At 33.3% G+C, this 12,727-nt stretch overlaps 1 protein-coding gene across 1 annotated transcript; it reads left to right on the top strand.

The window, feature by feature from the left end:
• Nucleotides 1-2,640: 2,640 nt before the first annotated feature.
• On the top strand, nucleotides 2,641-5,309 carry LOC132753849 (fibrinogen-like protein 1). Its single transcript, XM_060744387.1, has one exon. It carries the CDS (start codon nucleotides 2,856-2,858, stop codon nucleotides 4,131-4,133), a length of 1,278 nt encoding a protein of 425 aa, XP_060600370.1. The 5' UTR covers nucleotides 2,641-2,855; the 3' UTR covers nucleotides 4,134-5,309.
• Nucleotides 5,310-12,727: the final 7,418 nt, after the last annotated feature.

Raw genomic sequence — 12,727 nt, 5'->3', positions numbered from 1 at the left:
TTACACTTAAGGTAGACCATGGGTAATGCATTACCTCTTCTTATAGGCTAGAATCACTTGTCAACTACATTGAAATTGAGGTACTTGGGTTCAAACCTCAGAAGGGGCAACTTTTTTCTTTCCTTTTTCATTTAAACATTATTTATGTATATCTCATATATCTTATGTACGGTGGCACAAAGGTGACATGTGTGTGTCTTTATTTATCTCGTGCGCACGAGATACTATGTCGTGGCCATGAGTAACTAAGTCGTGGCCACGAGATAGCTAAGTCGTGACCACGAGATACTTTGTCGTGGCCACCAGTTACTAAGTCGTGTCAACGAGATAGCTAAGTCGTGGCCACGAGATACTATGTCGTGGCCACGAGTTACTAAGTCATGGCCACGAGTTACTAGGTCGTTGCCACGAGATAGCTAAATCATGGCCACGAGATACTATGTCGTGACCACGAGTTACTAAGTCGTGGCCACGAGATAGCTAAGTCGTGGCCACGAGATACTATTTCGTGACCACGAGTTACTATTTCGTGGCCACGAGTTACTAAGTCGTGGCCACGAGCTACTAAGTCGTTGCCACGAGATAGCTAAATCATGGCCACGAGATAAATAACCAATCAGATACCACCATTTATATGAATTTCCTTAATTAACTAGACATGTGCTGTAGTACAAGGATGCCCCTACTTCACCAGCCTGTAAAAGTGCCATTTATACAACTTATTGATTGGTCAATAATTTTACATTTAGCGTTACCCTGACCTTGATTTTTGACCCAATGACCTCGAAATTATTAGATGTCATCTACTGATCAGGTGCAATGATCTTTCTGGGTTATATAAACCATGACTTATCCTTCTAAATTATTCATCAGACAAGGATTTTACCTTATAGGCTATCTACTGGGTAATGTCCCTTCCAAATAAAATAAACCAGGAATTATTCCTTCTCATGTTATCGCATAAACAAGGTTAACAGGCCGAAGTACGTACAAACTGACCAAATCGATCACGAAATTGTCCCACCGAAGGGCTATAGTCAAAACTAATATCTGATTGGCCTTGGAAGGTGACTTTCTAATATGATCCTAAAGACAAGTTCACAGTGAATACCTTCAGTATTTTCAAAGATTAAAATTGCATGTAAAAGTAAGTTGTTAAGTTTAAAAACGTGGCCAAGACTTAGCTATCTCGTGGCCACGACTTAGTAACTCGTGGCCACGACATAGTATCTCGTGCGCACGAGATAAATAAAAACACACAAATGTCAATTTTGTGCCACCGTATTTATGGAAGAAAAGTATTTGTTTTTAATTATATAATTATTGTAGGTATTTATTTGCTAAAAAATGCAAATTTTCATAGCAAATATAATACCTGATATTTTCAAAGTTTAATAAAATAAAACTACACTGTAAAAGTATTTTATATATTGCATGATCAACAAATATTCTTTTAAGAAAATTTAGGCAAACTTTGAAAACAGCCCGCCCTTGTGGTATATTTAGGGGTATTTTGAATAAGGCTTTTTATATAAGGAAATGGTCAAATAAGTATTTAAAGTTTGTGGGATAGGGTAACATTTTTATACATATTACAAAAAAAACGTTCTTTTTAGAAACAATCATTTAGCTCGTGTAATTTGTTATCTGAATGTTAATTTTTGTTTCTTAACAATGAGCAATAGGAAAACATTGTTCATAATGATGATATTATAGATTATTTAGAGTTTCGTCATAACTTAATAAAAGCCCTTCTAATAGCAAAGTTTTAGTTCAGAAATATATCCATAACTCATATTTAAATTTGCATACAGGTGACCTTTTATACATATAACTGTCCTGTTTTGTCAATTTTACAGTTCCTTATAGTGCCCATTACCCATGGTATACCCTAACATAATAATATCTGTCATATGTGGCGGTTCAGATTTAAATATCCGTCCCGAGGGTAACCGCCCATTTTCTTGCATGCTTTACCACATTCCATCATATTTTAATAAATTCTTTACCTTAATAAAAGAAATGTCAATGGAAATCTAAGTCAATACACCAGTAACTATTTTCTTACATTACAACTTCATTCATAACGGTAAAATTACGTCATCCTAAGCATGCCATTGTATAGCACGCGACTCATATATCACTCCCTATGCCAGATGAAATTTCCTGTCAATGTTTTTAAAATATGCGTTTTCTGAGAAATTATTCACAGTCTCTGGAGTTATTTAACTAAATGCGTTTGAAATTTTTATTCTGGAAAATGTGCAAAATTACTGTTTCTTGGACCATTTGTATATATTGTTAAGTGATAGGCAAAGGTTATAAATTACATGAAAAATAAGTGATGTTATGTAAAACAAAAATATAAACTTGTTATGTTTGGCTCTAATGACTATACATTCTAAAAAACATTTTACTCTGTGCACTTAAGTTATTATTAAATAAGCGTAAGTGATATAATTGTACCACTTACAATAAGTACCTCTCCTTTAAATGTAAGACATATAATGTAATTGGTTCCTTATTGTTCGAATAAAAAGTAGTTTTTCTTTTGAGAGGCAAGAAAACAGCCAACATCCAATTTAAAACTAAGAGCAATTAAGTGCCTATTTGACATAAATGAAAATGAAACACACCAAAAACAACAATAAACTCTCTTTAGATTTAGGAATATAAAGAATGTTTGACGATAACTTTTATCACCATTATTCAAATGAATATTGAACAAACGGTATCAACATTTTTTTCTTATCAATAAAGAACTGGAATTGTTTCAAGTTGCTTATAAAATTAATTATCATATATGGACGAATCGTGTGTACTAGATTTTAGAACGGTTGAAAACAAATAGGAATATGCAGTTATTTGTCAAAGTAAAAGTTTTTCTTCTCATTGTATATGTCATTGGTTTGATAAGTTCAACAAAGGAACTTGATCGACTGAAGTCAATTGTCAAACATTTGGAAACTAGACTTAATTTCGAATTTACACTCAGAGACGAAGATATTGCTGAAATAACAGTGCGACTGAATGACATCGATAAAGTGTTAAATGAAACCATTGGAAAAGAACATTCTATACCTCCAGTGGCCACAAAAGCTAGTAAGATTGATTTTGAAACAGTCGATACATTGAAAGATGATTTTAATAGACTCAGGGCTGCGTTCAACGAGGAAAAGTCTGAGGCTAAAAGGTTCCGACGGGACATTCCAAAGATTGAAAACAATTTGATATCCCTCAAAGAAGATGTTGAAAGTTATTGCAAAATCGCTGTTAATAATACTGATCAATTATTAACTAACTTTAGGACGGTCAAACATGTGTCAGAAGACCATATTATATCGTCCGAAAATGACCAGAAAGTGTTAAATAGTAAGGTGGAACAGGTACAACTAAACACTGAGAATATGTCTAAACAAATTAAAGACATTAAAACTCTTGTAACTAATTTATATTCTCACATAGTTTACTTATTTCAAGCTTCATCGTGTCATATTAAACAAGGTTTATTATATCATACCTCCTGTAAATCGTTAAGAGATATGAACATAATTGGAAATGGAATATACAAATTACGACAGGTGATTCAAGTGTACTGTGACCAAACTACAGACGGCGGGGGCTGGATAGTATTTCAAAGAAGACTGAATGGAGAAACAGATTTTTATCGAAACTGGACTGAGTATAAAAACGGCTTTGGTGATCTCAATGGTGAGTTCTGGCTCGGTAATGATCATTTGAGTCTACTGACATCAGATGGAGAACACGAACTTCGAATAGAGATTGAAGATTTTGAGGGAAACAGTGCATATGCTAAGTACAGTAAGTTCAAGATATATCCGGAAGAAAACAATTACAAACTTGAGGTAAGTGGATACAGTGGAACTGCTGGAGATTCTCTTGAGTGGCATAATGGAATGATGTTCTCAACGTATGATAGAGATCATGATAAATCGTCGTCAAATTGTGCGGAACGTTGGCATGGTGCATGGTGGTATAACCGTTGCCACTATTCCAATTTCAATGGACAGTATTATAACCAGCATGGCAAAATATATAGTACTGGAATTAACTGGTATCATTGGAAGAATAATCACTACAGTTTGAAAAAAGTAGAAATGAAATTCCGTTAACATGATCAACGAAGATATTATCACAGTAAAAAACTATTTAAACATTGATGAATAATTGATGAAATATGACGTGGGTAATTTTTAGTTATGTAAACTTTAAAGAAACTTATCTTGAGATAACTGATCAAGAAAAAAAACTAAGAACACGCATAGTCTACTCACTGTAAGGTTCACTAATTCCATAGTTACGTTGCTGATTGCAAATGTTACCTGACATTAAATTGTGCCTCATACATATATGTTTTGTTTCAAAGTCTTCAAACAATTTAAAGATATATAAAATATGTAGTGCATTTTAACGTTATATACATGTATTATCTTACTAGATACCATTCAAAGTAAAATGAGGAAGGCAATATGTGAATATAGAATTTATACTGTTATGAAATGACTACAGGATTAAAGATTGCAAAATGTGTACAATGTTCTGTACAGATATCACCCGGATAAAATTGAATTTTACCTTGATAGTGCATGGAATTGATTGGACTCACTTAACTGTCCAAAACAGTTAAAATGGATATCGAAATATCCCACAGGAAATGTGTTTGACGGTCATGTTGTATAATCCAAACACTGATGACATAATATTTATTGAAAAATTATGGAGACAAAACTATACATACCTTTAAAACTATTGTCGCAATGAAAAGGCAATGTTTACCACTGATTGAATAACCAGATTCTATGTAACTAGCATTGTATGTATTTACCTATCTATTATAATGACCGGGAACGAATACGCAAGGCATCTTTAGGACGTAAAGACTACATGAAAGCAAATAATGTTGGAGTTGGGGTGCAGCTTCCAAAAGAATGGCGCGAAGCTCGACAAAAATTATATCCTATCTTTAACGCTGAGAAACGGAAGGGAAATAATGTTAAATTCATAAGGAGAAAAGCTTTTCATCAGTGGCATTGAATTTAAATCACAGTATACCAACAACACATCATAGGGAAGTCGTGAAGAGAACCCACTTGATTTATTATCATGGAATGTCAACGGGTTAGTACGGAAAATCGCTGATCCAGATTTTGTGGAGTTAATCAAAAACATGACATAAACATCTTAACTGAAACTTGGTTATCACAAAAAACACATTACAACCTGAATATTCAAGGATATAACGCACATCATTTGTACGGAAACAAATCTGTTACCACACGTAAAGGACGCTACCCTGGTGGAATTACAATATATTATAAATCTTAATTGTGTGACAAGATTAACTTTATAGAAGAACATCAGTGTGGTATTATGTGGTTTAAACTATGTATATCTATATTTAACTCTAATACGGATGTATTTATTTGCTGTACATTCCTCCTTTTGGTTCAAAAGTCATTAATCGCAATCAAGAAGATTTTTTTGAATTGATTGAAATAGGTATTGAAAAATATTGCATTCAAGGTCAAGTCTTTGTCACTGGCGACTTTAACTCTAGATCATCTAAGGAATCTGATTTTATAGTATATGATAGATTTATAGATGATAATACTGATCTTATAGATAATGAGTACAATATCTTAATTCGAGCAAACAAAGACACAATATTAGATAATCATGGGAAGCGATTAATACAAATGTGTAAGACAACAAATTTATTAATATGTAACGGCCGACTTCACAGCGACAAGAATATAGGTGACTTTACTTTTATCGGTAATAATGGATTGTCAACAGTTGATTATTTATTAACACATCGGGTAAACTTTGATATGATATCCCTCTTTGATATTATGAAACCGACCGAGTTTTCAGACCATAACGCTATACATATACATTTGCGATGTAAACCACGCCTTCGTCCGAATCGTGATGACGTAGTACCGAATAGCGAGTCGTATATTGCATGGGATAACACCTGAACACGCGTGTTGAATTATTTAGGAATGCTTTAATAGATAACAAAACGAATATAGATCAAATCGTGCAAAACTTACATTTGACAAGCGTTGATCAATCGGTCGAACAATTCACAGTTTATATGCAAGAACATGCTTTCAGTGTTTTTGGTAAAAACAGAAAAATAGATAAGCCGAGTTTATGTAAATTTTCAAAAGAAAAAAAAGAAATGGTTTAATCAAGAGTGTTACAATGCCCGCAATGAATTCAATGTAGCGAGAAATTACTATTTAAGACATAAAACAACATAAAATAAAAACAATTATTTGAATAAAAAAATAAAATATAACAGTGTAAAGAATAAATGTAAAAAACTTTTTAAACGTAACGAGGGTAAACGTGTTTCAAAATTAGCAAGTTCAAATCCAAAGGCTTTCTGGAAGGACGTTAAATAGCAATATAAACAAAATAACGGGGGTCCAAATAATATATCTATTGACGATTTTTATATGCATTTCAATAATTTATATGGAACGCAACCTGTGTCAGATTATAACTTGAATGATCAACAGGAACAGATTGTCCAAAATGATTGTTTAGATGCGTTATTCACTATCTCGGAATTGAAATATGCTGTTTACAGTCAAAATAATTCAAAAAGTCCGGGTGAAGATCACTTGATAGCCGAAGTATTTAAACACTCTTTTGATATTATTTCCCCTTTCTTACTTCAATTATATAACAAATTATTCACCGAAGGTATCTTCCCTGAAACTTGGCAACAAGGCATAATAGTTCCGATTTTCAAAGGCGGAACAGCTGAAGCAAAAAAATTTCGAGGAATCACATTGAATAATATTTATCTAAAATTTATTCTAAAATGCTAATAACTAGACTTACTAAATGGGCAGACGAAAATTCAATATTAATAGATAACCAATATGGTTTTCAAAAATCAAAATCAACCCATGATTGTGTATTCATTCTTCATGCTATATTATATCGAAAACATTATCAATGAAAAAGAAGCTATATGTAGCATTTTTAGACTGGGAAAAAATGTTTGATCGAATAGATCGAGTAATGTTGTGGCAAAAATTAATTACTGCAAACGTAAGCACTAAACTTATGACAGCTTTTAAATCCATGTACTTAGTTGTAAAATCAGTAATTCGATATGAATCTAAGATTTCAGATCCCATAACATCCTTTATTGGAGTAAAGCAGGGAGTCCAAGCTAGTAGCATACTCTGTCTTTTTTCCTAAATGATATTGTAGAAAATATTAATAGTAACTTAAATGGTATTTTAAGTATTGATGACGTAAAAATATTTTTATTATTGTTCGCTGACGACGGTGCATTATTTGCTTATGACCCTCAATCTTTACAGTCAATGTTAAATGATGTACAAACTTACTGCAATACATGGAGACTTCGGTTGAACGTCAGTAAGACAAAAATAATGATATTTGAAAACGGTCGTCATACATCATATGATTTTTATATATGTAACTCGCGTATTGACATCGTTCAGTCATTTAAATACCTTGGTGTTCATTTGTTTAAAAACGGGAAATGGAATCGCACGCAACAGAGAATCGCTCAACATGCTCAGTTTTCACTTCACAATCTATTTATTGTTTACAACCAATTAGAACTACCAGTATCCCAAAAAATATATCTTTTTGATTCTCTTGTAATGTCTACTCTTAATTACTGTGCGGAGGTATGGGGTCATCACGCTGGACCAGATATTGAGATTGTACTTACGAAATTTTGTAGGAAAGTTCTATGCGTAAAACGCTCAACAAACGTAGATGCTCTATACGGCGAATTAGGGAGGACACCAATGAATGTGTATCGAAAAATTATATTGATAAAATACTGGGTTAAACTAATTACTTTGGATAATCAATCACTACTATTTAAAACTTATATATGGAACAGAATTAGTGCATTTATTCCATCTTGCTTTATGATATCGGGACTTACATTATGCTTGCTTCTATACTTCTTTATGACAATGAAAACCTGCGTTTTGCTGAATTCAATCATGCCTTGTGATTACTGAATGCACTTTCATGTAATTGCAACCTTATGTGTTCCCTACTAAACCATCAAACTCACATATTTTAATATGCTATATGTTTAATTGCATCTTTTATTAAGGGGAACGTATTATGTTTGGTGTTTAAGATAATATCCTTTGCTTGTTCTTGATATAACTATATGTAACATGGTAAGTTTCTGTCAGTACCTTTAATTTTCTATAAATCTGCCACTTATATTGTCGACATTATGTCACAATAAATTATTAATTTTGATCAATAATTGGCGAATTTGATGTGTCTTAGCATTCATATGCTTCAATATATTCACTGATTACAAATATAATGCAATACATGATCACTGCGCATCGACAACGAAGATGACAACGATAGCGATATTATAGTCGCATGTGACAGTACGCACTAAGCAGTTGGCAGTAAGCATAATGCGAGTTGCAATAATTTGTGTTCATATTATGACAGCAGGTGTCGCTTTGTCGGTACATCCCGTTATTTTCCGGATGATCCCGTATTTTGGCACGTGGAGTAAACAAAGTTACGTCCCCTTTATACAGGGGCGTATACAGAACAGTGTTAGTTGGGGACTGACATGTAAAGGGAAAATTTACTGAAAAACAAGAGAACACGATGCGACAGACGAAAAGTGCGTGTTTTTGAAGATTCCGCCAGCATGTGGAAAAAAATGTTATAGATGTCTCTAATAACTCATCCTACAAGTGGCAACTCACCTCTTATACAATTGTTTACACTTCTTTTTGAGCGTGTGTGATAGTCGTATGAGCAATAGTGAAATTGAATTTTAAGATATACTATGCTCAAACTTACGGTGGCACAAAGGTGACATGTGTGTGTTTTTATTTATCTCGTGCGCACGAGATACTGTGTCGTGGCCACGGGTTACTAAGTCGTGGCCACGAGATAGTTAAGTCATGGGAACGAGATACTATGTTGTGGCCACGAGTTACTAAGTCGTGGCCACGAGATAATTAAGTCGTGGGAACGAGATGACTAAGTCGTGGCCACGAGTTACTAAGTCGTGGCCACGAGATAAATAAGTCGTTGGAACAAGTTACTATGTCGTGGCCACGAGAAAGTTTAGTCGTGGCCACGAGAAAGTTAAGTCGTGCGAACGAGATAAATAACCAATCAAATTACACAATTTATATGAATTTTCCTAACAAGGATGCCCCTACTTCTCCTGTCCGTAAAAGTGCCATTTATAAAAGTTATTGATTGGTCAAAGATTTAGCGTAATTGTGACCCTGATTTCTGACGAAATTGCCTAAAAATTATCAGGTGTCATCTACTGATCTTTTTGAGGTTATATAAACTACGGCTTATTCTTTCTAAATCATTCATCAGACAAGGAATTTACATGATGTGTCATGTTTATCTGACCCGTGACCTCAAACATCGTTATAGGATATCTACTGTCCGTGGGCAATGTCCCTACCCAATAAAATAAACCAGGACTAAGTCCCTCTCAAGTTATGGTATAAACTATGTTGACAGGCCGTTTTACGTACAAAATGACCAATTCTATCATAGAATTGTCCCAACAAAGGGCTATAACTTAGTCAAAATTAATGTCTGATTTATGGGCCTTATGATCCTAAAGACATGTATCAAGTTCAAAGTGAACACTTTAGTATTTTCAAAGATTAATGTTGCACGTAAATCTTTAAACAGTAATTTTCTAAGTTTAAAAAATCATGGTGTAATCTGAGTTAATTATCTAGTCTGCACGACTTAGTTATCTCGTTCCCACGACTTAAACGGCTTGGTAGCTCAGTCTGATCAGGATCCATGCTGTTCGCTTTCCAACTCTTTTACAAGTAGAGAAACTGATAGCGAACAGCATGGATCCTGATCAGACCGCGCGGACGCGCAGGCTGGTCTGAATCCATGCTGGTCGCAAACCCATTATGTTGGTTTTGTCGTGACGCGGCTCATTTGTAATTGACTATGCACATGTTACACAAATAAACAACTTCCTTCTTTCCTTATTATACATGTATATTTTAATGTGTTACATACCTATTCGCCACTATTAGTGACTCTGAGACATTTATCAAGTTAAAAGGCCAATAATTTTTGCCTTTTAATGTACAAGTCATTAGATAAAGACCTTTGCAGCTTAACAACTGGATGACAGCATAATATGTTTTGGTAAGGGAGTACACTAAGAAGACTATTGCATGAAACTGACACGTATATATTCCATCCCAGCTCATGAACGTATATTTGGGGGTAGGTGCAGCCCTTAAGCCAGGGCCTGAATCCGCCACTGTACGTATAACTGCCCCATTGAATAACTGTTTACGAGCATATTTTTTCTATTAGACTGTATACATTCATGCAAATTATATTGCATAATCCTTTACTACTTGTTTTTATATTCTTTTAACTGCAATTTATGTATTAAGCGCTTACTATTTTATATTATTATTTATATATACATGTACGCAGTATCTATACGGAAAATTCCGATGATAGGCGAATCGTGGAAAAATTCCGTTGATATCGATAACAGAGTTCTCGCCCCTTAACAGTTCACAAATCGCGACATAGTTTAAATTGTTTACAAGGTTAGCTTTTAAAAAAGCTAGTAGCGACTCGCTTCGTAATTTTTTTCAAGGGGTGTGTTTAAATGTAAAAATGACAGTTCTGTTAGCTGAAGAGACTTCAGCGAACATCAAAATAAAAGTGAAGTCAACACTGGCCCGGTGCCCGATGGCCAGTGTATATAAGTTCAGGCCAGTGTAAGTTTAAGAAAATTTTGTTAATTATTTAGTAGAATAAATTCAAAACTGGAATTCGGGCCAGTAAATTCAAAATCTTAAACTCATTGACTGAAAGTGACATATAAAGTTCTCTCAGTTTAACCAAGATGAGTATGAGTATATATGAAGGTGCATGTAAACAGATTGAATGAAGAACCTATGTCTATGCACATTTACTATATGGCCTGTTGACCTTGACCACAAAATGTTAGATAGGTAGATTTCATAAAGATGTCTCTTTATACAAAATTAAGTTGTAATACATGTATGTTATTTAGTATTGGAATGAGAGGCATAAGTCCTAAAGTAAACACAAGTTGTCAATCAATTCAGCCAGAAAAGCCGGGATCCTATTAAAAAATATAGGGATCCCAGAAATTGACCAGGCTAAGAAGATGTTTTTCAGATAAGCCGGGATCCTATTTTAAAAAACATATAGGGATCCCGGGAAATTGACCAGTTAGAGAATATAGTTTTCAGAAAAGCCGGGATCGTATTAAAATGTAAATAGATCTCACGGATTGGCCAGTTCAAGTATATAGTTTTCAGAAAAAGCTGGATCGTTTTAAAACATACAGGGATCCCGGGATTTGACCAATTCAAGAAAATAGTCTTTGATTTTTCCATTTAATTAGGCATATAATTATAAGTATTGTGATTTCCGCATTTTAAGTTTGTTAATAAATAGCTCTAAATATATCTATATTCTAAATTAAATTAATTTAACATTCATTATATACAATAAAAAAATTAACGTTTTATGGCCTTTCATTACGACAACAATCAACACAAATATAGTTCATTAGGTTTTTCCTCCATATCTTATACGATCCCGGATCCCGGGCGTTCCGGATCCCGGCCAGTAAATACATACACTAAATACCGGAAAGGATAAAATGACCGGAAAAAAGGAAAAATAAAAAATGCACAGAACCAGATGTACACTTATGTTAATTAACCAAACGAAAACTTACTACAAGAGAAAACAGGTGAAATCGCTAAATCAGAAGTCAGTGTAAATATGATTTATTGAAAAGAATTCATAAAGACAAACATTTTAATCATCATTATATCTTTGCGCTCAAAACAATACTTGCTGATTTTTAAAAATGGCGTGAAAATTGAAGGTTTTTTGACGCTATGTAAGATTAAATTTGATTGGCTAAATAATTTTGGATCCTAGCCCTGATAGATAAATTTTGTAGAAAGCTGGAAGCCAAGCTTCGATTAAATTTTTGGATAGCTTCGGAGTTTTAGGTTGTTTCTCAGTAAAATCCTACCGTAATACCGGCTCGCCGTGGCGAGCCGGCATCATAATGTAACATGATCAAACATAATCCACAAAGCCTCGGACACCGAGCTTTATTAAGCATAAACACTGGATATGTATAAATATATAAATTAATTTATTACATAGACATGCATGTATATGTAGAAACATAGATTCCATTATTTAACTTATATGTTAAAGATATTTAAACATATTTTTAAATAAATATATACATTATAAAAATACTTGTGTATAAATAAAAAACATATGAACACATTGATATGGACATGTATAAGTATATGTAAAATAACCTAGTACATAGTTAAATAAAATGCAAATCTTTGTAGAAACATAGATTTCAATTACTTGACTTATATGTTAAAGATACTTAATTTTTTATTCTTTTTTTAAATAATATACACAAATATATATATACTTGTGTATAAATGCCTTAAATACGGGCATGTATGGATATATGTATATGTGTATATGTATGTATATATATAGATATATATAAATAATTTATTACTCAGATATGAATAATATGCAAATCATTGTATCACATGACTTTTACATTATTTTCATAATGATACATTAATAAACAGAATTGAATACATGTACAATT

Source organism: Ruditapes philippinarum, unplaced genomic scaffold (assembly GCF_026571515.1).
Source record: "Ruditapes philippinarum isolate M1 unplaced genomic scaffold, ASM2657151v2 ctg21367_1_1_1_1, whole genome shotgun sequence".
NCBI lineage: Eukaryota > Metazoa > Mollusca > Bivalvia > Venerida > Veneridae > Ruditapes > Ruditapes philippinarum.
The sequence above is the reverse complement of the archived record's forward strand: the minus strand, read 5'-3'. Positions and strand labels throughout refer to the sequence as shown.

What these genes read in the sequence shown, in the direction of transcription:
- LOC132753849 (XM_060744387.1), top strand. Translation starts at nt 2,856, where the DNA reads ATGCAGTTATTTGTCAAAGTAAAAGTTTTTCTTCTCATTGTATATGTC.